The sequence below is a fragment of the Lagopus muta genome, chromosome 14 (genome assembly GCF_023343835.1).
Source record: "Lagopus muta isolate bLagMut1 chromosome 14, bLagMut1 primary, whole genome shotgun sequence".
NCBI lineage: Eukaryota > Metazoa > Chordata > Aves > Galliformes > Phasianidae > Lagopus > Lagopus muta.
The window spans coordinates 3,261,014-3,286,458 of record NC_064446.1 but is presented as its reverse complement, the minus strand read 5'-3'; the positions used below and the strand labels follow the sequence as shown (position 1 = coordinate 3,286,458).

General features: G+C 45.1%; 2 protein-coding genes across 15 annotated transcripts in view; both read left to right on the top strand.

Moving 5' to 3' along the window:
• Window positions 1-24,160, top strand: part of KCNIP1 (potassium voltage-gated channel interacting protein 1) — a 265,634-nt gene extending 241,474 nt beyond the window's left edge. For 10 of the 11 annotated variants that reach the window (XM_048961114.1, XM_048961115.1, XM_048961108.1 and 7 more), the window contains 7 exons: window positions 9,161-9,285; window positions 15,091-15,160; window positions 15,703-15,773; window positions 17,250-17,357; window positions 17,926-18,030; window positions 18,589-18,651; window positions 19,829-24,160. In XM_048961114.1, coding sequence (XP_048817071.1) covers window positions 9,184-9,285; window positions 15,091-15,160; window positions 15,703-15,773; window positions 17,250-17,357; window positions 17,926-18,030; window positions 18,589-18,651; window positions 19,829-19,876 — 567 coding nt within the window. In that variant the 5' untranslated portion in view covers window positions 9,161-9,183 and the 3' untranslated portion in view covers window positions 19,877-24,160. Of the gene's footprint in view, window positions 1-2,844; window positions 2,878-9,160; window positions 9,286-15,090; window positions 15,161-15,702; window positions 15,774-17,249; window positions 17,358-17,925; window positions 18,031-18,588; window positions 18,652-19,828 lie in introns of all 11 variants that reach the window. The other variant, XM_048961105.1, reaches the window with a different exon arrangement.
• A 169-nt stretch (window positions 24,161-24,329) lies between these two features.
• Window positions 24,330-25,445, top strand: part of LOC125700467 (gamma-aminobutyric acid type A receptor subunit pi) — a 33,569-nt gene continuing 32,453 nt past the window's right edge. For all 4 annotated transcript variants that reach the window (XM_048961098.1, XM_048961097.1, XM_048961099.1 and 1 more), the window contains exon 1: window positions 24,330-25,372. The gene's annotated coding sequence lies outside the window, so the exon portion shown is untranslated. The remainder of the gene's footprint in view (window positions 25,373-25,445) is intronic.

Genomic DNA, 25,445 nt, shown 5'->3' with positions numbered 1-25,445 from the left:
GGTGTTCGAAGTTGAGTGAAAGAAGTGATGTAATACATTCAGCTTTGTGTATAGATAATAGGATAAAATGGAAAGTGCTGCTGGTTCCATGGCTGCGGAATGCACGTATTGCAGGAAATGCACTGCAGAAGAAAGGTGGAAGTTGTTCACCTATATAAAGCTAGTGTGTACATACCTTCCTTTTTCTTTTCAGCTGGAAATTTCCAACTGGCATTTCTATGTCAATAGAATGTCAGTATGTCTATTTCTGTGTCAGTACTGAACAGTGCACTGTGGTCCTTACAGAGCCTCTCACTTCACACTGTGGGTGGTGCAAAACAAAACTCTGTGCAATAAATTGGTGGGTTGTGAAATTCAGGGATCTGGTTGAGGAGCAATGCAATACAAAATGCAATCTGTACAGCATCCCCTATTGCAGGTTTTCACTTGCCTCCTTAGCAGCGGACCTGACCCAAGTAGAGGACAGAAGCTTTCCCACTGTTTCTATGGTGTTTGTGAAACAAATACATTTTTATTTCTTAATGGGGTTTTGTTTCATAATAAAAAGGATGCTGCTGTTAGGGCTGCTTTGTCTGAGTATCTTATTGGAAAGTTGAGCTGTTTGAGCTGTGGAGCTTATTGGAAAGTGCAGTTAAAAAAAATAATTCAGTGTTAAATACAGAATATGAATAAAAAACTTAGTTTCTAACTTTAATATTCAGAAAGATAATTAATTTTCAGCTGAATCACTGGAACTTGGCTTTAGGAAATTTCTCATTCAGTGTACAGAAACCTATTGTTACACAGAGCTTTGCGCTATGAGAGAATTCTTTTCCCATCTGTGCAAAGAGAAGGCTTTGTTTATATCTGCAAGGTATTATTCAGTCTAAAGTCTTGATAAGGCATAAGACTTCCCAATATAGAGAAACAGATTATCTTTCCCTTTTTTTGCTGCACATCTATTGTATTCTTGCTGTTTTTTAATAATCTCTGATCCTTCTTTGTGTTTTCAAGTGCACTGTTTGCATTGGACCTTGCCATGCGCTCATACTCACTGATTTCACCCTTAGTGAATCAGGGCACAGTTATCCTGCTTTGTGGAATGGCTCCATTCACGTTTCTGTTCCTCAGCTGGTGCTAACAGCAAATGTAGAACTGTGCTTATAAGACCTAAAGTGGGAAAGTTCTCCTTCCTGTCCTTGGGACACCCAGCAAACTGGGATTTCCCAAGCATTGGTTGGCTTCATGGTGACTGATTCAATACCTCTTGCTTCTGTCAAGATTCAGGACCCCTTTAAGCAGCCTGTTCATTCTCTATTTATTGCAGGCCTATCTTGGTGGGCCAAGAAAGTCTTGTGATGAATGTGTGTGGTAGAGTACAGGATATTAAATCTGGCAAATTATTTTTATATACTTTTGGTAAAGCTGCTAATATGTACTGCTCTCATTAGTGCGTGCTGTGATCTGTGCCTGTTATGTAAGCCCACGATTTGTTGCTGGCTCTTTGATCTTGAGTAGTCATGGAGTTTCAGTTCAAAAGGGGAAAGTGTAGAGGTATCTACAGTTGTTCCTCTCTGGCATTCAGCATTCATTTCCGTTGTGGATCGTCTCACAGCACTGTCTTCTGTATCAGCATTGTTCTTCCATTACAGCAGCCGACCAGAGCACCTGCTGGGATTTCCTTGTCTTGGTTTTTCTCCCGTTGTGTTGCTCCTTCAGGCTCAGAGCTGCAGGGAGCAAGGCTGGCAGCACTGCAGCCTGACCCAACCTGAGTGTCCGTTTTGTCATTTCTATTGTGTCAGCAGTGCTGCTGGGAGGCCGTCCTGGAACTTGCTTCCCTCCAATACTAAATTACCTCTATTCTCACACCATTCAACACCCACTCATAAAGACTTCAAGTAATTCTGTTATGCCTCCATCAAGAGCAAGCAGTGCTGGTGTCATGTGCAGTGGCTGCAGGCCTGGTTCTCAAACAGATCCTGCAGCCCTCATGGTGCTGGGAGCATACTTGGGAAGGTGCAGGCAGCACGGTGATGTGGGCTACATGCAGACAGTTTCTGGTCCTAACAGTGGGTGCCAGGCTGACCAAAGGAGGAGCTGCCCGGGATGGAGGCAGTCATATTCTGATCAGTACTCTTGCACCTTTTGAAGCTTGTTGCTGCTGCTGAAGGTTATTGCCGATCGTCTTGTTCACCAAATTCTCCAGTAAAAAGAAGCTGATGCTACAAGAAAGTATATGCATATCTTTATAATAAATTTTCTTGCTTTTAACAAACTTTTGATAATGTAATTCTATCCCAGGGTGTGAGGATAGCACAGAATGACCATGTTACATGTGAAGTGACTGCAAAGAGCACCAGTTCCATGGATGTGCAAGCCACCAGAGAATTCTTCACCTTACTAACCATTTGTTTTATTTCTACAGCTATCAAAGTTACCTCTAGAGAGGAAACAGAAGGCTGGGGGGGGGGGGATCCTATTGCTTGTTAGCAGATTGCATGCAAATTCCTCCTTATCCCTTACCAGAGTGGCTAGGGTGGCTTTGGTGTTGCTGTCTTGCTGCATGCATGGTTGCTTGCATGAGTGTGTGACTGCTGCATGCATCACTGCACGTGCTGCCCTGAGTCTCAAGTCATGCAGGGACAGCGAGCTCTGACTTCCTTTCCTGCCCTGCGGGGTAAGGGAAAGAGGCAGTTCAGCAAAAAAGGAAATGTGGAAAATAAATCTGGAAAAACCCTACAGTCACTGGGAAAGGGGACCGCGGCACTTTCACAGAACCCCACCAATGTCACGTTAATATTGAGAAATGACAAAGTTGTGTATGGTTGTCACATTCTTTTTGTTCAATTTTTTTCTTTTTCCTAGACCCCGCCCGATGGTTTTACGTGTATCAGAGAGGTAAAATTTAAACCAGTTTGACTCTATTGGTCATGTAACTTCTGGAACAAAAGTTTTCTTAAGCCAGGAAACAGTTTCACCCCGAGGCAGAGTTTCTCCCTTTTGTTGCTGGCAGCAAACTACTGAAAGTGCTCAAAATCTGCCCAGTTCCCAGGCTGGGGCTGCAGGTCCTGGCTGCTGAGGACAGCCCCAGTCAGAGCATCCTGCATGTGGCACTTCAGCCCATGGTACATCGAGTCGCCTTCTTACCAGTTCAGCTATTCTCCATGTTTTAAGATGGCACTCCAAAGCTTTAGGATTATATGAATGGGAATTTTCCAAAAATCATGAAAATGAGGTGATTTTGTCAGCCTTGTAGTGAGGTTTATTTGCAGATCCACCTTAGAGCAGCATGGAGGAAATCACTTGTCCCATAAGCACGTTCTCCACATCATCCCCATGAAAAAGCAGCAAAGCGCTCAGGAAGCTCTCAGTGGATTTCCACCTACTTTGACTATTTGTTTCCCTCATAAATGCTGCTACGGAAAGGTGGGAATATTCAAGGAAAAGCAAGAATAGCAACCCATCTCAGGCTGCAGTGGAAAGACACCCTGCTGTCTTCTACCCGGGAGAAGATCAGAGCCTTCACTTCTAATGCAAAGTGAAGTTAGTACATGCCTGCAAAAACATCTAAAGCCATATTGGGCAGTCTTCTAATTGCTCTACCTGATATTAGCTGTGCCAGAAAGACATTTTGGAGGGGCCTGTGGCCTCTGAGTCCTTCCCAGAGTTTCAACCCTGTTCTAGCTTCCCAGTGTGCTCAGTGGAAGTGATTGATACCTGATGTTCTGCATGGATCATTACAAGGATTACCTGAGATAGACTGTAATTCCTCTTGGCTTTTTCAGTTCAGTTTTCGTCTTAATCTCAGGTTTTTGATCCCGTTTGGGTTTGAGACAGCTTTTTTCTCCACCTGGTGGTACTCAAGGTTCAGGTGGGCAGAATACCCCTGTCAGACCTGGGTGTGTTTGTATGAGTTTGGCATTGCTGCTTTACTGGGGAAAATGGAGCTGAAAGTCAGAGGGGTTTCAGGAAGGAAGTAGGTCTGGAGAGACCCGGAGATGTTCTGTTGATTTATCAGCTCAAGACCCCCCTTGGCTTGGAGATTAATCTCCATACTAATAATACTTAGTGCTTACTAATAAAGGATTGTTGAAGTTTAATTGAACATTGAAGGCTCATACTTAGTTCTGCTTCAGTGGAAATGCACAGGAATTTGTGACCATTGCAACTCTTGGAGCTGTGCTCATATTGGCCTTTGCCCCTCCAGAAGCAGCATTGGGGCCATCTGGGTTTTTACTGATGACCATCTGCAGCCTCTCTTTGGGCTGTTGTTGGCCTGGGGTGTCCTTGGGGCTGTGAGATGGCATCACTGCTGCTCTGAGGCTGGGCACTGGGAATGCTGGAGGAAAGGGATGGGTTCCCGGTGCTTCCTAATTGAGTCCTGTCCAGCAACAGCAGCCCCAGGCTTTGGAGCAAGATGCAGAGAGGTCAGTGCTGGCAGGGAAAGGCTGGGCAGGTTCCTCAGTTCAGGCCCCTTGGCTGTTCACAGCCACAGATGAGGAAGCAGCTGCTAAATAACATGCAGTTTTTTCTACTTTATAGTACACAACTACAGTTCAGCCTTGTCTGCAAGCAGTTCCATCTGTTCTGCTTATGCAAAAAGGGTTGTTGGAGCTGAAGAATATTGATGAGGTGTTTTTCTAAGGCCTGGCTGGAAGGTGCACTGCCAGCAGGGGAATTCAGCAGGGCTCATCCCCCTGCATGCCCTGCTGCTGGGGCACGTTCCTGGCTGGGAACAGCCCACGTTGCAGAGCTGTCCTGCCATGTGTGTTACCCTGCTGGTGTGTTTCAAAGATAAACTGCCAGTGAAACAACTTTTTCCATACCATGGCAGATTAATGTGCTTGTGTCCAATGAAGTGGAAAGATCTGGAGAAGTGAAATACTGGAGCAGGTTGTGTTTCTTCAGATTGATTGGACTTTTTAAGATGGGGCTGAGTCCCTCTGCCTGGTGTTGTGATGTAGAGCAGCAGTCAGGTGGAGGTGAAAATCTCTTTTCATCAGTCGTGAAGCAGTTTTGTCTGTAGACATGTGGTTGCTCAAGACAAGCTTCTACATGAGCGGGCTTACATCACTCTGGTTCATCACTCAGAAATACAAATTATGCTCAGCAAAGCTTATAGCAGTGGAAGACCGATTGCACACACTCTAGGTGTGGAAATCTTCAAATAAAGATAGCAAAAGGTAAAATTTGAGCAAGGTATGGAAGGATGCATAAGCTAAGCTTTATTAAGTAATTCCCAAAGTGTACTCAGTTAAAATATTGATCTATTCTAATGAAAAATTGTTGTCTGCTCTCTGTAGGCAGAAGAAAAATGAAATGCAGTATCTTCCATTAGCAACAATCCATAAAATGTACATGGAAGTGCATGTGTCTTTGTGAAGTGACTCTTTAGCACACGAAGCATGCCTACCCTGCAGGCAAATGACTTTTTTGCAGGGAAAAAAAGTAAAGCAAACTGAAGTGATTATTATAACTTGGTCCAGCTTTGTGATAAGGTCACCCCGGATGCTTCTCCCAGCCTGAGGAATTCACATCCTACTATCAAAGCAGCCATGAAAATACACCCAGAGTTTGAATTCTAAGCCTCAGTTCTATTTCCTCTCGTCTATCTCTAACCAAATTGTAGGCAAAACAATCTGGGCAAATGTGTGAGCAGTTCTGTACCTGCCAAGCAGTGCAGGAATTACTCCCAGGTTTCAGCAAGTTCTTAGGAGAAGCTCTGCAGAGATGCTGGAAGCAATGGCTTATCCAACCGCTGCTGCTGCTGCTCACACTGCAGAGGTGACCGTACACATTGCTTCTGTCACCTGCTCCCACTGCCTTACCTGCACTTGCAAGTTGAAGGAGTAGAATATTTAAACCAATGCCATGCTTGTTTTGTGCATTCAGATCTCCCAGGCTGTTAGTCAAGGTTTGGGCAGGGCAAAAACAAGAAGGAGTGTGACACGATGTAAAATACCGATGTCATACTTTCCTGATGAACACATGCAGGTTTAGTTTTATCACTGTTTTTGTACTCTCACTCGTCACTATAAAGTTAGTTTCAGTTGAAATAAAAAATAAAAAATAAAAATGCAGTGTTTGTGAGTGTGAGGGCTAATATTTCACAGTGATACGCTGGGAGAGACTGAGCCAGTGCGATAATGAAAATGTAAGGAAGAAATACAGCTTATATGGTAAAAGACAACTGTAGGAGGGGAGGAAAAACTTCCTTTTTTGCCATTGAGGTGTGTTTAATTTATTGCCTGAGAATAGAAGGAAGAGGTTTTGAAGAGCTGACTGAAGACAAAGCACTAAAAGGGAACAACAAACGACAGCTCTGTTGGGGTGGTCTCCCCGTGCAGGTCTCCGTGGCTCTGGGACAAGGCCCAAATAAAACCAAATACGAGGGTTAAACCCCTCAGACTGGCATCCCTCCTTGGTCTCATGGTTTATGTGAGATGATGTAGCTTTTTCTCTTCTCTGAGTTATAGGATATAAAAACTAACTGGTTAGTATTTTACACTTGCATCACTTACATCAGGGACAGCAGGGTAGCACAGCAGAAGGACTCTGGACCTCTGTGCATTTTCTGAAGGGTTTTAGGTGACCTTGAGTTAATGAAATGGTGTGCAGTGTACGGGTTAGTGATCAGAGCCCATAACCTGGCTCCTTTTCTTACATGGTTTTCTTCTTTCCTTTTTTTCTATTGTTCATTCCCTTTCCCCCATTCTAGGCAATTTCTTTCCAGCCTTTCTCTCTTCAGCTTTTTCCACGTTGCTTCATCACCTGCCATCTCTTTCAAAGAAAATAGCCTTCTTCACCTTATTTCTCGTTATCTGTTTCTCCTTTTCTCCAGCAGGCATCCTTTTCCATCTCCTTTCTTCTAACAGCAGTTAGCATTCCTCACGTTTTCCTATTCCCTTGGTGTGCCAAAGCTGCCTCCTTCAGGTCTCTTCGTGCCACTTGCCATTTCACAGTCATTTCTTCTGTGCTGGGAATGGCTGTAGTATCCTCATCCTATTCCATGCTTTTACCAAGTCTCTTACCTTTATTCCCTTTCAGTTTCCCTATGACTTCTGCCAGTACATATTTCCTGCACGTACAAGTGTGTGCATATATGAATTTGCACAGATATGAAAAAAATAAGAGACATGTCAGAAGAAAAGATATATGTGTATGTATGGAGCAAGATGAAACTCAGGGCAGCCTGGTCTAGTATCAGATCTGGAGGTTGGTGGCCCTGCCTGTGGCAGCAGGGATGGAACTTTGGTGATCCTTGGGGTCCCTTCCAAGCCATTCTGTGATTCTATGAGATTAATTGAAGTCGGTCTCTATAAATCCCATTAGGTGTTTTTTAGACTCTGCACTGTCCTGACTTGAACCTGTAGATTTCCACAGGAAGTTTTGAAGCCACAATGAACAACTTAAACCCACTTGTGTTGAACGTGCTGGTAACTGCAGCTTGCTTAACACTGCTATACAGTTGTGTGCTTAACACCCACAAGGTCAGCCTTCACTGTTTGATGCATACATTGGCACTTCTTGTGATCTGGAAGAGCATGAGATTGCCTTCTTCCCACCCCAGCCTCCCTTCCTGTCAGTAAGGGAGAATTCTGTTCTCTGATGTATCTTAAACATAGACGTATGCAAAGAGTCCTTGGTGTTGTCTTTGTTCAGCTATTGCATTTCCACTCTGGCTTTTGAGAGCTGTCTAGTCACTAACTTTTACCACTTCTCAGCTTTGGTGTTGACTTTCTTGTTGCTTACTGATGGGGGAAGGTCTTTAACTATTGATAGCACTGATATAAACTATTGCAACAGTGCCCAAATTCCATTGCCCACCTGTTTAAATTTCATGTATTTCATTTGTAATTAGGCTGCTTTGTGTTGTCTGACCTCTTTGACTAGAATTAAGTTACTACTGCAGGTAGGAGTGCATACTGAAAGGGGAAGCTAAAGTGATGTTGTAAAAGAGGAGGGGCTCCTTCTGTATCAAACCTTGTCTATCAGTAAGAATTACAATGGAAATCTCATAACCTTGCACATTTTTTCAAGGCACCAATTTAGCTGTTTCGATAATACTGTGCATTGCGCACGCAGTCCGTGGTAATGGAGCAGTTGATCATTTTACTGAAGATGGTTTGGGGGGAATTGCTAGCTTTTATGCCATCTTTGGGTATAAATGGGATATTATAGAGTATAGCCATGCAAAAAAAGGACTTGGGATACAGGTGGATGGCAGCTGGATGTGGTACTCAAGGTCAGTGGATGGTGCTCTGAGCACCTGCTCTAGTGTAGGTGTCCTTGTTCATTGCAGGGAGTTGGACTGGATCTCTTTTATGGGTCCCTCCTAACTCAAATTGTTCTATGAGTTATGTCAGCTGAAAGCTGCCACTGATTTTTGAAGTTTAAATAATGTCAAATTGACACTTACTAAGCACTGGAATATTTTTTGGCATTGCCTGTGCTGTTGGGGAAGCAGGCTTGACAGGTAAAAAGGTGAGTCAGAGAAGAGGTGAGGTTAAGAGAATCCAGCATGAGATGCGTCTCAAATATTTTTCCTTCTTGTTGGAGAGCAATCTCCTGAATAAAATACACGACTGTTTTTTCACTGCTTATCAGTTTCCAGCCCGTGCAGAAGCAGGTTGGATTCATTCAGATTCAGTAACTGTGGGCATAATTTGAATTTCCCTTGGGCTGAAAGCGACCTTTGGTGTCTGGGCAGTGAGCCCCTCACTCACTCACTCAGCATACAGAAGAGTTTCCCTCACTGTTTACCCTCAGTGTAATGTCGTTGTCTAATATGCTTAAGCATGACTGCTCTCTTACTTGTATTTGCTCAGCTTTCTGTCAGGTCAGTACTTTGAAAGGCCTGCTCTCAACGCCATTTCAGTATTTAGATAAGAGTATTTGGCGTTGCCTTTTAGAGCAATGTGTCTGCTGCCTATCCTGTTCTCCCCATCAGTTTTGGCTTTGTGAATGGGGTGCTAATTGGCCCCAGTAAGAAGTATGAGCTATTGCTTTACTCACCTGGCTTTTATTGTGCTTTTGAAAAGTTGAAAACAGTGATACAGACCAGTTCTGTTGATGGCTTCTTTTTTTCTCTATTGCTCTTGAAATCCAATCTGTCTTACCCATTGCGTTAAGGGAGCAAAGCTAACAACCAAAATGAATATCTTCCTGTCTTCTCTTTTAGATAAAATTGAAGATGAATTAGAAATGACTACGGTGTGCCACAGACCCGAAGGCCTGGAACAGCTTGAAGCGCAAACCAATTTCACTAAAAGAGAGCTTCAAGTGCTTTACAGAGGATTTAAAAATGTAAGAACAGCACTGCAGTGAACTGAATCCAGTATGTGTGTCTCCACCAGCCCCAACTGCTCAGCTGTGTTTTGTATCATTCTCCTGCTACCTACCAGCAGTTCTGCACTGCATCTCCTCTACCACAGCAAAACAAGCTCACAATCTACCTTTCCATCTAATATTGATGCCCCCATAATCTGCTTAAAATGGGGATTGCATGAGCACATCACGCTCATTACATTTACTCCCTAAATGTCACTAAACGTGCTGCAAATTCCTCAGCTGTGCCTATGCTTCAAGATAATCCGCAAATGTTTTCATGTTTATTTAATTCTTGCTTGCTCAATTCATGCTGCAGTTGAGCTGTGTTGTTTGCTTGGGATGCCTGGGATTTTTGGTTTTTTTTTCCCCTTTCCCTATCTTGGATAATTCTTGCTATTTGAGTAGGATGTTATTAGAGCACTCTAGGACTACAAAGTCCAAGGTAAGCAGGCAGCAAAGCAGGAGCCCAAGAGACCTCAGAAGGTAATGGGCATCAGGATGAGGGGTAGGAGACCACAGTTTAGGTGAAAGGGAATGTGTCAGTTGTCACAGCTGCATGCACACAGCAGCAGCATGCTGGTCTTCATGAACCTCAGCCAGGGCCAATTCTCCCTGGTAGGGTTGGTCTCCACAGGGCTGTGAGCCTCACCATGTTGGTCCCCTGCTGCTGCCTCACAGGGACTCGTAATAAACAGAAATGGGATTTTGAGGCTATGTGGAACAGATGTGTTATGGACCTTGAGTGCTGAAGAGTCATTACATGACTGCCTGAGGGTCTGAGTTTAGTCAGAAGGGTGTTTTGTGTCAGGTAATGCTTTGATGGTGATTAATGAGTTGTTACTGCACTAGCTTGATAGATGCCATGTGGTTTTTAAGTTGCTCTGTTGGACAGTTGCAGTACTTCAGCCACTGTCATAGCAAAACACTGTAACTTCTTGTAAAGTCAAGTCCATTGGTTGAAGACTTGCCATAAGAAAATTAAGCCACCTTAAATGCAAGTCTTGTTGAGGGAAACCTGCTGGATGTTGTGAAGGTCCTTTCTTATTTTTGACATTCTTGAAATTTGGTTGCATCCTATCTCCTGCACGTACCTGACTTCTCCAGATCAGCTGCCTGTACCTTTGTTTATTGCATGCATTGTGCTTGTGCAGCCTTTGCTGGACTTAGGGAGGACCTCAGTCTGACCACTGAAGATGGACCTTATGAGACCTCATCGTGCTTTGGCTGGTCAGGTACAAAACATACAGCTTTGAAGACAAAGCTCAATAGGTTAATATATGGTATAATGCGATATAACCCCCTACAATGGGGAACAGAACTCAGTGCATTCCTAACTGCTGTGTTTTCATATCTTGCTGACATACCTTTGTTGCTGTGTATGGGAGCCCAGTGCAGGGCACCATGCTGAGAGGGAGAGGTTGAGTCAGCAGCCCTGATGCAAACCAGAGGCACGTGAGCCTTGCAGCTCTCAGCAGACCTGGGGTTTATCCTTCTCCCCTCCCCCTGCCCCCCAGTTTTGCTATCATTTTGCAGTACAGAGGCTTTACCTCTGAGGGAAAGAATAACGATAAAAGTGCATTTAACTTGTGTGTTTGACCCTTTTGTAAGACCACACTGATGGTCTTGGTGTTAATTGGCAGTGCTGGCACGATCCTGGCTTTGTCAAGTCATTAGGAAAGCAGCGTGTTTCCTCCAGCTGCTGTGTACGCAATGTGCATGAAGCTTTAATATTTAAAGTTTAAACTGAAAGGGCAGCTTTAGCATTTCTAGCCTATAAATCATGGTTTCAATAGAATGAGTAATTAGGCACAGTAGGCAGGCTATCTCAGCTGTTACCATATTTCCCGTTGTACCGAACCGTGTGCTTCTCGGGATGATGTTACAGTGCCATCTGGAGATTCAAAGGCCCTGTGGGAAAACAGTCCTTTTTCTCTCCAGCTCATGCTGCTTGCTCTCACTGATTGCACAGGTCGTGTTTAATCACAAGGCAACAGCTGGGTTACCACAGGGCCAGCTGCAGGCACTTGGAATAGCACAGGAGGAATGAGGTCCTTCCCAGTCCTGCTGTTTTCATACTTGGTTGGGTGGTCGTGTTCACAGACATGCAGCCAAAGGCAGCTCAGCGCAGCCTGGTGTTGCTTCCAGGCAAGTGCCCTGTCTGACCAGGGTCCTAATGCTCCATACTTTTCTTTCTTAGTGTTCCTTTGTCTCTGAACAAGGTGTCCCCTACACACCTGGGCAGGGGACAGCACAGGCAGTGAGGGGCACTGGGAGGTGCATCTCTGCTCTCCTGGAGCCCTGTGAAAAACTGAGGGGGTTCTGGGCCAACAGGACTGGCAGAAGGGATTGATCAGGTGACAGCAAAAGCTGCCAGCTGCTTGAGCAAAAGCAAGTTCTGTGAAAGTACGGGATTTTGGGGGGAGAAAAGATATGTGCAGCTCCAGGGTTCTAGAGGAAATCAAGTGATTCTAATCCTTCAGACTTGCTGATAGGCTTTCGTGTCTTCAGTTATGTTTCTGCAGCCAGTAAAGCTGCTAACTGAATAGTTGTAAGTCTGTTCTTTTTCTTCTTTTATTTCTGTCCTTACAAATAAATGCTGGCTACTCACAGTGCTCTAAGACAACAAATCCTGAGACAGAAAATGATACATTCTGATATACACCATGCACTCAGGGCTGACCCAAAAGGGTCTCTGGGCTGAGAGCTGCCCTGGGAAGGTGGTGGGGAAGGAGGGGAGGGCAGAATTTTGTTGAGGAGGGTGGGCAACAGCCAGGAATGCAGCTGGGATGGGCCGTGAGCTCAGGCTCCTCCTGGTGTGTGACTGCTCGGATCTGTCATTTCCACACTGGACTGGTGGAGGCTTCCAACAAACTGCATCTTGGCCACTCCAGCAAAGCAGAGCACAGAAGCCAGACTGGCTGCATGACATGAGATGTTTGGGCTGAGGGCTTTGGCTGTAGCTCTGGAAGAAGCAAGATGACTGAAGCAGCAAGAAGTAGAGTCTAGTGGCTCTCACCTTGGTTCAGCTTAACAAAATAAAACATGGTTGTTTATACATACATGGGAAGAGAGAATTGTTTGAGCTAGAAAGCAGTGTTGGCATGGGGTGCAATTAGAGGTTTCTGTTCCCCAGGTGAGTGAGTGATGTTTGGGGAACCATTAATGAATGGGTGGGAATGAGAAATTGTTTGTAAGATTCAAACTGATAAATTGTTGATGTTCAAGGGATCACCAACAACAGAGCTTTTGGCTCAGTAATTCAATATGTCCTTTTTGGACTTTCTCATTACTTGTATTCTTTGGATTGAGTGCATGAATTTAAGAGGATTGGGATCTTCATGGGATTTTCTGCTTTCTTCAGGAGGTTCTGCCCTATTAGGGGAACAGCTGCTAGCTTCAAGGGACACTGCAAAGACTCAATGAGAGAACAGCAACCCCAAATAACTCAGGAACTGTTGGGAACACTCTGGCTTTGCTGTAGCATGACTATTTTAGCAAATATGCAGTATGTGAATGAGTTTTCTGTGAGACAGGATGACTGAAATAAGTCTGGGTTTGAAGAGCAAAGCAAGCAGTGTGAACAAGATAAGGAAGTTCTGGTATTTTCATAATGCCATAAATATACTGCTGGCTCTGAGAGAACACAAGAAAGGCAGCAAAGTAATTCCTGATTCTAGCAGAAGAAAGAGCCCCAAGTGCAATTTTTCTTTGATTTTTTTTTATTTCAGAGTGTGGTTTTCAGCTCCCTTGTGGTTTAAGGAGAAGTCAGAGGAGCTCGATCCATACACGTGACAGCTGCTGTCAATGCCAATGCTTGGTAGCTAAATTTTGTGAACAATACCAACCAAGTGTTCACTTCTCATGTTGGACACTTTGAAAGAATTCATAGGTTTAAAAAAAAAATGAGGTGTTTACCTGAAATTTAACCCACTGCTGTCAAAGGAAGGCCTTGTGTGTATTAGAATGGAAGGTGCTTTTTCATGCTGCTATGAAATTTCTCTTGCATGAGGAAACCTGTGCTGCCTTCAGTGGAATTTCAGCTGGCACAGAGCTTACCTGCTCCTTTTCACAAGAGAGATTTCTTTGAGTCAGCTGCCCTAAGATGTGCTGTAGCACTAATGAGGCCTCTTGAGCTTTATTCGACTCTTACAAAACAAAATGGTGATCAAGTAAGTGTAAATGAATTGCTACTAGTATATGTGTCTGCAAGCAGCCCTGTTATGTAGAGCTAAGCAGGGCGATCAGTGTCAGCACTGCGCTCCTGGAGGTTTGATGCAAACTTCCATTTGGCTTCCAGATAGAACATCAGAAGTAAGCAGGGTTGTGTGGAAACTCAAAATGTAATCAGGCCCAATGGCCAGACCTGCTGTGGGAGACCTCACCTCTTTGAGAGCAGTGCAGCTCCTCTCACTGTGCCTGCCCAGTGCTGATGCACTGAGGCTGAGGGCACAGGAACACGAATGGTGGCTGGGGCTGCTGGGATGGCCTGGGGCAAGGGAAAGGTATGGAGAATATAATGCGTAGTCCCTGTATTTATAAACTGTCTTAAAGCATTGCAGTGGCCAGGAAGAAGGCATCTACTGGACTGAAGGAAGGAACTCAGACCTAATTGCATTAATTCCAGTAGCAAAGAGTACAGACTGTGTGTGATTAGGGGGGTGCCTCTGGTGTTGCCCCAAATGCCCCTCCCTGCTCTCCTGTGACTCACACAGGATGGAGCGATTTCTTTATTCTGCTTCCCGTGGTTGGGGAATGCAATGTCAGCAGCAGGCGATGCTGCAGATCAGACGCTTTTTCTGTTTATAAGCTTTTCTTGATGGCAGAATTTCTCGTCAAGGTCCTTTTGTTCTTAAAAGACAACCTAAACAACTCATCAGTAAGTCAGTCGCTGGCTTGAATCTTCCTCTGACTTTGTGTCACCGATTCAAAGGGATTTTCTCAGGCTTCCTAAGTTTGCTCATCCCAAATTCAACGACCTCTAAGCAGCGGTGAGGAATGGATTTTGTCAGCCGCGCTGGTTAGGTAAAAATATAACTGTGGTTGAACTCAAGCGTGCTCTGTCACAGGATGGATGAGTTTTTAAACAAAGTCATGCAAACAGAGCCTTTAACCAAGATGAGGCTTTGGAGTTCTGAGTCTGTAAATAGGCACAGGAGAGGTTATTTTGTGCGTATGCAGAGGGATGGGCAGTGGCTCAGGGTGGCTGACAGAGATAAAGCTGCATCCTGCTGCTGACTTCCCTTGGTTTGTGAGAGCTGGAGTTAAGTTGTTTAGATTTGGCTTTTGCTTTATAATAAAGCCTCTGGATTGAGGCACATAACAAAGCTAAACCTGGTCCTGAATTTTACTTGGGCTGTCCTGAAGGGCTCTTCTGGTTTCAAGCCTTGTACCAATGCTGATGTTTGAGAATTTGCTGGTACGTACCGTTAGCCTCCATGGAGCTGGTGTGAGGGGCAGGACAGGGAAGCGATTGCTGGCAGTGATTTGTAATGTATTAGAGGAGGCCTTCGTGTGACAGAAGGCACGAGCTGGCTGTCCAGTCATCTGTTAAAACAGGAATTAAACACTGCTGTGAACCAAGTCTGTGACATGCTTAAGATGGAACTGCAGCCTGAATTAACTTTAATTTCTTCAACTGCACAGCCCATACATCCAGAATGCTATGGGAACAGGGATGCGATTTGTATAATTGCTCTCTTTGGGCTTGTACAGTTTTGCAAATGAACCTTAACAGAGCTGGGGTGTGTGTTTTGATTTGGTTTTGTTTCTTTTTTCCGACAGGAATGTCCTAGCGGGGTGGTTAATGAAGAGACGTTCAAACAGATCTATGCACAGTTTTTTCCTCATGGAGGTAAGCAGGATGCTTTGTCAGGTTCGTTGAAGTGTGACTTAATGCAGGATGTCATCTGGCTGCAGAGCTCTTGGAGGCTCTGTGCTAGGAAAGTGAGGTAAGGGCTGCAGGGTCTTACACAAAAACACAACCAAGGTGAGAACACTGATGCAGGCCCTTTGAAAAGCTATTTAACGAGAATAAAGGCAAACCCACATTAAAGATTGCCAGTAGTTGTCAGCCACAGAGCAGTGTGCTGCTATGAGATGGAGTTGTTGCACTTGCTGCTGGAGCTAGTACTGCACTGGCCCCAGAGATACGCTTGTGTGCTGCTTTTTGCTCTCATTCTTACAAGCACAGCCCCACAATCCAGATCATGCCCTGTGCAGTTCAAGCTTTTGCATTCTGTGGGGTTGGGTTGTGGTTACTGCAAGTCCATGTTAATATTTACCAGCTCACAGAGTGGCAGTGCTTTAAGGATGGCTTTATACTGAAAGAGTTTGCTGAGAGCCAGTGGTATGTAAGGAGCTGTTGTACCAATTGGTGCCTTTTGTGTTTTCCAGATGCTAGCATGTATGCACATTATCTCTTTAACGCGTTTGACACTGCACAGAATGGCTCAGTGAAGTTTGAGGTAACTGGTTTGCATCCTGTTTTAATGCCCTATTTCTCAGTTCTGTGTGTTTCAGCTTCCCATCCATTTTTCATCGTAAACTATGGGATTTGCTGGGCTATGGGCTGAAGGGCTACAACCAGATGAAACGTCAAAATCTCATTCTGTTTAATGCAGGCTTCTTGTGCAGATGGATTGGCTTTCTTCCCGCTGGAGAAACAAACAGATCGTGTTAGTCAGCAGCACAGGAGTGTTAGTGCCACAGGGAGAAAGTGCAGATGGTTTGTGTAGCAGAAAGCACAGGGCAGTGACAGTCCTATGGAGCACAGACCAGCGAGCGGCACAGATAATGTGGTTGTCAAAGAAAGGCCAGAGAAGCTCACACTTCCTGCAGCTCGCATGCATTGCAGGGTTTCACGTGTACGTTCCTGGAATGTATGCATTTTCAAAGCTGATTTGAGATGTTCAACAAGGATCTCACATAGTCAGTTCCTGAGGAATACCAAATCCACCCCGTAGCTGCAGCCTGCGTCTGCAAACAGAAAGTGGTGGAAACGCTCGGCAGCCTCGCTTTATGCCATCGAAATGGCCAAATCCCCATTAGTTCCAGGTGTGACAGAGAAATTATTTATCAGCTGTGGGAAGGTTGCCATATGGAAGTGCATCTCTGTAGCGATGGCTGCAGTGGGAGCTCTGCCTGTATCAGCCCTTCTGGAGAGCATTAAGAGACTTCCAGAATCCTAAACGGACTGACCCACAGCAAAATGCTTAGACAAGTATATTTGAAAAACGCTGAGCTTTCCTTCCGGGCAAATCCGTCTCTTTGGTGGTTATCACATGTAAGCATTTTGTCCCCTTTTTGTATCGTTCAGCAAGCTTTAATTTCTCTTGAGTGTGGGTAAAAAGGAACAAAGGTCTTTAGGAAGCAGTGCTCTGCCCCGTGCAGAGCCACTGGAGATGATACAGGGAGGATTAAGTGTGTTAAATGAGACACCAGGTAGAGTATAGCTGCTTTAGCTCGAAGCTCTGTACTGACAAATACAGCAGTGCTGCTGAGCCACTGCACAGCGCAAACAATAAATCAAAGTTATTGCAAGCAATAACTCCACTCCAAACCAAAAATGCAAACAAAATACCGTGTCCCAGATTGAGTTAGTAGAGGTGGGAAGCACACATGGCTAAACGTGTTGTGTTTTGCCAGGGGACAAAACCTGAGCTTCCCTGCGTGGCAGAGAGGTCTGGAGTCTTGCCGGCCCTCTCAGGGTGGGCACAGGGAGGATGCACAGTTGAGTACTTGAGGACTCTCGGGGTTTTCCCAGTTCCCTCTTACACGTTTATTAGCGCTGCCCAGACCATCTTAGCGGGCGCTGTGTCCATGGAGCTCAGTCAGAGGATACATTCATCCTAAGTGGGTAACTTCTCTGGGGGGTGTAATGAGGAGCGTGACTTGGAAAGGGATGTTGCACAGATTCTCATTTCTCTCTCTGCCTCAAACAGGACTTTGTGATGGCGTTGTCAATTCTGTTGCGGGGAACAGTTCATGAGAAGCTCAGATGGACGTTTAACCTTTATGACATAAATAAGGATGGCTATATAAACAAGGAGGTAGGGCTGTTTCTGACAAATGTAGTTGATTTCTATGAGAGCTGACTTGTTTCTGTTGCATAGCACAACTAACGTTGCATACAGCTCATCAAACATATAAAACTGGACCTGAGAGTTTTTCTGTCTAAGAAAGTGCAAAGTGATCTCAAACTGTATTATTTTGTAGATGCGTTTTCCTACGTTACACTGGCTTTCATGGTTAGCTCTTACCTGGAGAAAAATCCTGGTTTAATCTATGAGCAATGCAAAGCTGTGAAGAGGAGGGGAGGGGATGATGACAGCAGGTACTCAGTGACCAAGGTGTATTAAGGGCTTCTGGCTGCACTGGGAGGTGTGATGTGGGCTCACCCAGAGCACTACAAACCCCCCAGATTTTTAGGTTAGCACATATCTGATGATGCATCTGTCTGCATGCATGTGTTCTTGGGGGGACAGTAGATATGAGCACGAGGTCTGTGCTGTTTTGTTAACAGGAGAGGGTGAAGAAAAGGGCAGTAAAAGACATAAATGTGCTATCATTTCTATTAATTTCCCTGTTGTGCTTTTGTTGTTCATGTCACTACTGCAGGAGATGATGGATATAGTAAAGGCAATTTATGATATGATGGGAAAGTACACATATCCCGTGCTGAAGGAAGATGCTCCAAGGCAGCACGTAGAAGTGTTCTTCCAGGTACTTGAATTCTGATGATTTCTCAACACCTCAGCTCTTCACTGATACACTTTAAGATTAATCCCAGCTACACAGCTGTTTCCTACTGTACATCCTAAAACAAATTCTAGTAGCCATCCAACCTAATGCTGCAGTGCCTGCTGACTTCTTGAGTCTGAGGTATCCTATTTGACTTAGCCCAACCCTTTGCAACGGGAGGATGTCCATCCAGTGAATGTGAAGCTTACGTATGTATCACAGTCATTTGGTGCTTCTCTTTTCAACTGCCCGTAAAGACAGACAGCAATCATATGGTGAGGCAGTGAAGAAATAAATGATGTAATATGAGCAGAGGTTGCTGCATGTGTATAACAAAGGTTCAGGTGGAGATGACCTCGAAAGTCCTCCACATACCAGAGTGAACCAGTTCTTTGCTGCCAGCAAATTGAACCAGTGGCACCGAGTCTGTAATGTTGGCTGGTCACGTGCCTTAGATTTATTCAAGGTACAGCACACAGGATGTTATACTGTTACCACAGTGTTATCTATGGGAACTAAATGTTTGTTTTTATTTTGCAGAAAATGGATAAAAACAAAGATGGTGTTGTAACTTTAGATGAGTTTATCGAATCGTGTCAGGAGGTAAGGATGAAATGCCAGGTGCAACAAAAGGTGCAGGTCATGCCACCGTCTTTGTTTTCACTTCCACCAAACTTTATTTGCAAAGAGGTGCCATTCCATCCTGGGGTTCCTTTGCTCTCTAAAAAAACAAACAGCTGTAAGATTGGTGGTGCTCTGTGATGCTGCTGAGCCATCAGGGCCGTGGGGTCAGGCTGGTCAGTGCTGCTGATTCTGTGACAAGTACACAATTATGAGAGAGCTCATTATGCCCTTTACCTTCCTCGGTATTTTATTTACTTAGTTGTATATTTAAGAGGCTGACACTGTGTCTTTGGTATGCGATTAGAGATCTTAGTATCAGCTTCAACAGTAGGGTTTTGTTAAACCAGAACCAGGACAGGGTATTTGGTTCTTTACTGTTGATGTGCTTGGGCTTGCAGCTCACAGACCCATGCACTGCCGTGTGTTATCTCCTGGCAGACCAGAGCCATGCCACACAAAGGTGGTGTTTTTTACTTTAAGGAAACAAACAAATGTTTACCTCTGCCATATCTGAGGCTACAGCTCTCGGGCAGTGAAGTCATGGCATGGCTGTGCACAGGAGGATTGGTTCCCCACACAGGGCATCACCGAACTGTGTTAGGATGAGCGAGGTAGATGCTGCTACCAGAAACTATCTGGTATTTCCCTTATGTGTCTCCAACTCTCTCATTTGGATCCAGGGACCTGAGAGAGGCTGGCATTTCATGTATTCTTGTTTTGAGCCCCAGGTGTTCCTGTGAGGAACTGGTCCTTCATGGCAGCATGCTTGTCCGCTCAAAGCTGTCATTTCATTTGGGCTTCTGAAGCAGATGGAGCTAAATATACACCTTCGTGTTCAGGATCAGTGCAGTGGGTGCTGATGTCTGAGTGCACAGCTTCAGTGTTGGTTCAACTTTTCTTCTGTGAAGCACAGGCCGTGCTGGAATCCAAGCTTAGGAGAAAGTCCTCTGCATGCCTCAAACCAGTCAAGGTGCTGAAGTAAAGCGCTGCTTTTCCAAATCAGGACCTAACTGTTGAATCCATTCAAGCTCACCAAGGGTGGAAAGCAAGGCTGTTGCCTGCAGTAGTCCCCGCAGAGCCCCTGCTGTGCCATGCCAGGTTAGGAGTTGTGTTCATCAGTGCTCCTTTCATGAACATGTCTTCTCGTTGCTTTCAGGATGACAATATCATGCGGTCCTTGCAGCTCTTTGAGAACGTAATGTAACCATGCCTGGAAAGCTCTGGAAGAGTCAGAGACTGTGTGTGTAACAAAGACCTCCTTTCTGGGTGAAAGCTTTTTATAATTCAGCCATGTTCAATTCAGCCAGCGTGTGAGGGTTTTGTATGACGTGTCCAACCAAACGGCAACTGAATGCAACTGATCCCATCTCTCCTCCACAAGAGACGACGGTGGACCTCTATTTCATTTTGGAAGCATGCAAATACTTTAATAAAACCTGACGAGAGAGCTGCTGCTTGAAGCTCAATGAGTAATACACAGCGTTCTGTTTGCAAGCCACAAGTCCTGCTTTAATCTAGCAAGCTTGATTGCGTATGATAGCTCATGTTGATAGCATATTCAGCCACCTATTACAAGCAAAAAGCTCAGTCCATACAACCATATGGCAAAATGTTTTATGGATGCCTTGCCTTTAATCTGCTTTTACAAAAAAAAACAAAGAATCTACAAGGGCCATCTGTAAAAATGAACAGTGAATGTACCTGGGACGTTAAACAGACAGCCCGTGTAGCCAGCATCCCCATTTCTGCAGAGATCTTGCTTCTCACTGCACTGGTGCCACCACGCTGAGGCTGGTGGAGGTATGCCTGAGCACATTAACCAGAGGAACTCAATGCCAGGGTTAGTCAGAAAGGAGCAAAGCATGAGTAGCACGTAAATTTCAAAGTGCAGAGCAAATCTGATCAATGATGGTAAGTTGTTGCAGGACCAGGTAGGTTTATAAGGGCTGCTAGAGGAAGATGCACACCTGCTCTGGTCCCAGCCACCTTCTGCAGTCCCGGTGTGTTGTGGGACACCAAGTGATTCTCCACTGTGCACCTCAGCAGCACCATGGCCGTGTGATGGTCCTTCCGCTGTGGTTTGGCACCTGCTTCTTAGATGCGTCACTTGAACATCTGTATTCCTCCATTAGATGTTAAAACAAAGTAACTTCTACTCTGTGGAGTTATTTAAGCTTTCCAGAAAAGGGCCAGGTGGTGCAGCTGTGTTCCCACGTAAGGGCCTTGGCACCCACAGAGTGCCAAATAAGTTTAATTGGCGCCTGCATGGTTGCTGTTAGTATCAGAAATGTCTGCCGGGGTAGTTCCACATTTTCTGTAGCAAAATCTTTATCCCACAAGACAGTTGCATGACTCGTGCAAGTCCTGATCCTTACCAATGCCCTGGAGAGCTTTGTTGTGGGGAATTGTTGGTTTCTTTCTTCCAAGAGGGAAACAGGAAGAGTCATGTAGTGAATTTATACCAAGGTTGGATTACGCCCAGTAGATGTGTCTGCTGAGGAACAGGTCAGCCTGCTTTGCAGAGGAGTCTTAAGGAAAATGGCTGTTCCCAAGCAGCTGATGGTTGGGAAACCAAGGGAAGGAGGGAGCAGCCACCTGTACCAGCTGCACAAACCACACAGAAAGGAGAATCCCCTGTCGTACCCAACATCGTCCCTGTCCAGTAAGCATATATTTTTATTATGTCAGATACTATATTGCTAATATACTGTTGGCACTGAAGATATATTTTAAATATTACGTATGTGGAAGCTTTTTATAAGACTAAATATATAGTATGCCTAATTTCTGTAGCCCTATGTTTTATAAAAAAAAATTAATCTGTTGAAATATTCCTGGTTATAGAGGTAGGTCTGATCAGTACTGGAGTAATGCTATGTGTATTCCTCAAGATGGGAAGTGTTCCTTTTTTCTGTGCTTCTGCATACTCTTCTGTGTGGTCTTTGCTTTGTTCCCCCAAGTTGATTACTTGTCATCAAAACAGCTGGTCAGCTGAGGGAAGTTACTTGCATGCAGGAATGACATCTCAGTCTGTCCTGTTCGCTGCCTTGCACGCAATTACCATTAATTAATTCCTTCTAGCGAGTATGCAGAGCAAAGCAGCTCCAGTGATGTGCTGGGATTCACAGAAGGGATGCAGTGCTGTGAGAGTAGCCTTGTCTTCCAGCTGTCCAGTGTTGTCTATTTGTTTTTTGTTTAATAGGCACTTGATAAAGACATCAGCTGTAGCTGGAATAATGCCCAATATTTATGTTGTTCCTTCTTGTGATTCTTCTTGTAATCACTTGGGCAAATAAGAGCCTTCAGTGCAACAAGCAACCTGCTTTGTTCTCCTCCATCCCTGCAGGCATGTGTCTGTTGTCAGTCTGAGCAGGTAATGTCACTGGACCAAAAAAAAGGGAAAGCAACCATTTGTACTGAGTTCTTCAGTGTCTTTCACCTCTAACAGTGATGCTCCAAATGTGCTCGCAAGATGGCATATGTAGCCTGAATATTTCTCAGAATTGGAATGTGCCTTTTTCAGTAGACCAGAAGTATTAATAGATGCGTGATCCTTGTAGACCCTGGAGCTAAATTAATTTCTGGAGCCACCCTGAATTTGGCCTCAGCTGTGTTTTCAGTCTCCGCTAGGAGAAGTGTTGTGTCCCAGGGACCAGAACTGCTCTGGGTCAAGTACAGCCTGACTGAGCAACATACCTGAAACATCTGCATGTTACTCTCAACGTATCTTTAAGTGCATTGCTGAAGCCAGATTACTATTAGTGCCCTTACACTTTTCGTTTCTCCTCTTCTGCACTGCTGTAGTTTTTATCAGTTCCCAGTAATGATGGCCGTGCGTTAGGAAGAGAGGGAGATGCTGAAAGCTGCTCTGGTCCTGACTCTGCCCCTAAGCCATAACCAGAGCCCAGCTGCCATTGCCTGTGCCTCATGCCTGCCATTTGCTCCTGGATTGCTGCTTCTATGTTCCCCTTAAGATGCCATCCAGAGACCCAGCCAGGCTGAGCTGCCAGCCCAGGAGAAACTCATGGGGTTCAATAAATCCAAGTGCAAGGTTTGGCACTTGGGTCACAGCAAGCCCTGCTATCAGTGCAAGCTGGGGAATGTAAGGTAGAGCATGGCTGTGAACTAAAAGAGGGGAGATTTAGGTTGGATATGAGGAAGAGGTTTTATACAGTGAGGGCAATGAGGCAGTGGCACAGGGTGCCCAGAGATGTGGTGGATGCACCATGTCTGCAGGCACTCAAGGTCAGGCTGGACGGGGCTCTGAGCACCTGATTTAGTGGAGGTGTCCCTGTTCAGTGCAGGCAGTTGGACCAGATGGCCTTTAAGGGGTCCTCCAACTCAAACTCTTCTCTGATTGTAAGTCTGTTGCTTCAGTAGGAGGATTTGCCACGTGACGCACAACAGCAGCATTTCCTGTAGCTCTGGTCATGTATTCTGGCTGTGACAGAGCAGTTGCCTTTGTGAAACCATTTATTATCCTGTGTTTGTCCACAATCCCACTGCTAGCAGCCGGAGGCTTGTGTGCATCAGTGCCCAGGGGCCTCAGGGCTTTCCGTGAGCAGCATCCATGCACGTGGCAGGTGACAGAGCTGCAGTGACTGTGAGAGAGTCATCCTCTGCATGGAAATGTCTTTGGGTTTGCCTTTTATGTTCTTGGTGAACATTAGTTTGTAAGCTTGCAAAGCCTCTCATCGCTCATAAATGAGGCTTGCAATATTGATGGCAAATACTTACTGCTACGGCTTTCCAAATAAAACATAGTATGCTGTTCTGATCTCATCTCGCCATCAATCCTCTTGCCAGGATGTGAAGGAAGCTGCTGCGCTGCCTGCTAAGTTACAGTTAGACTCTGTCAGTGCTATCAGCTGTGCACATTTTCTTGAAGCTGTGAATGTTTCAATAACATCTGCATTGTAAGTCTGACTGTTTCACTACTTACAAGCATTAATCTGCATTTTCATGCTAGCGTTTTCTAATAAAAGCCTTTCTAACATGCGCTTTAGGCAACCATCTGTTGAAAAATAGGAATATGATGAATGATGATGCAAAAAAAAAAAAAAAAAAAAAAGCAAGCAATGTAATTCATCTGTTGTCGTTGATGTACATTTTCCTGTATTTTTGAATGCATTGCAATACTGTGAGTAACTGTATGTTGAGTTGCAAACCTGAAGGTGCGGATATACGAAGGTTCCAGCGCCGCGGGCAGGACTTTGGCAATGCCTGGCTGCAGCATGGTAAGAGCAGGGCATCTTCATGTCTGCGTGTGACCGCCGCTAAGATGGCAGCAGCTCGTTGCTCGTGGGAGCGCCATGAAGGACTTGTGGGACAGTGCTGCTGGTGTCGGTGGTGCAAACTAAAGCCATGCGGGTGGAGCGGCGGTGCGTCGCTCCTATTAAAAATGCTGTTATCCGATGGCAGTTTGTATGACGTTTTGTTGAATGGTTTTAAAGATTTGGGTTTTAATAATAAAAACTATGTGTCTGTAGGGGGGTGTCCTCCTGTATGCCCAGTATGCATTTTCCTCTCACGGGACACTGTCAGATTAACGATGTACAGCCAGGAGACTGATGGAACCACGCATCGATCTGCACAGGGGCTGCTAGACTGCTGAAGCAACGTTTACATGGTAATGATTTCTTTCTATTGCTGATCTGGGGATGCTCGTCTGTTTGGTGTGGTGACATACACCTCTGTTTGTCCCTGGTGTGAATAAGAGTTCGGAAATACTCAACTTGATTCACTGGTACTGTCTTGGAACAGTAAAAGCTGAAAATTTATAGATATCTTTTTTCTCTTGGGTATTTTTGCTTAAGTACCTCCAGGTAACGGAAATTACACTGAAGAACATGCTAGCACTACTTGCAGAGATATGAAAAATAAGCCTCTTTGTGTCCCTTTATCTCTGGTTTGTTGAAAGCATCCATTCTGACACACGGAGAATTGCAGAATAAGTTTTTCTAGACTAATACATATATGTATATGTATGTATGTATGTAGAGATACACATATGAAAATTCAGTCAGCTTCATCACACAGGGTATAATATACCCCCAGCACATCCCCAGACAAGGAACATTGTTTTGCATACTAGCAGAAATGTGAAAATAAAGGTGTCTGTGTGAAACACAGCCTCGGTCTTGCTGCAGCACTGCCAGGGCAGCTCTCAGCATGCGGCGAGGGAGCAGCCAGCAGCAGCCAGCACTGCTGCCTATGCAGGACGATGGCACTTCCATGGACAGAGGCCCAGCTGCTGCCCGGCGATGGACGGCTGTTGAAGCTCCTGGTTGGCACCTCTCACAGCACCAGGTCACACCAGCGGCTGCGCGGTTTGGCACACAGCTGCATGCATTTGCTTTTGATGCAGTTTTTAGTGCCGGATCTGCTGAAGTGGCTGCGTGCTGCCCATTAGCAGTGTCAGTGCTACATCTCTGGGATCCTCCTGGATGTGACAGTGAGAATGAGCGGTGTGATGCAGCTCAGCATATGCACGTGGTTACTTTAGAACTCGAAGCCTTCAGACTATGAGATTAATTCTGTGATCTCTGCTCGTTTGTGCAGGCCCAGAGAGGTGGAGGAGAAAAGACCTGGCATCAAGATCTCTGCAGGAGCCGAAGTTACTGACCGTGTGGATCTCTTCCATTTTGGGTCAGAAAATGCATCTGAGATAGAAACACCCGGAGAAACTGTGCTGGAGAAAGTGAGTCTTGTCCCTGTAGCAGAGTGGGATGCGGCTGGGAGCATTTTGGGGTAGCCTGATTTAACCCGATTTA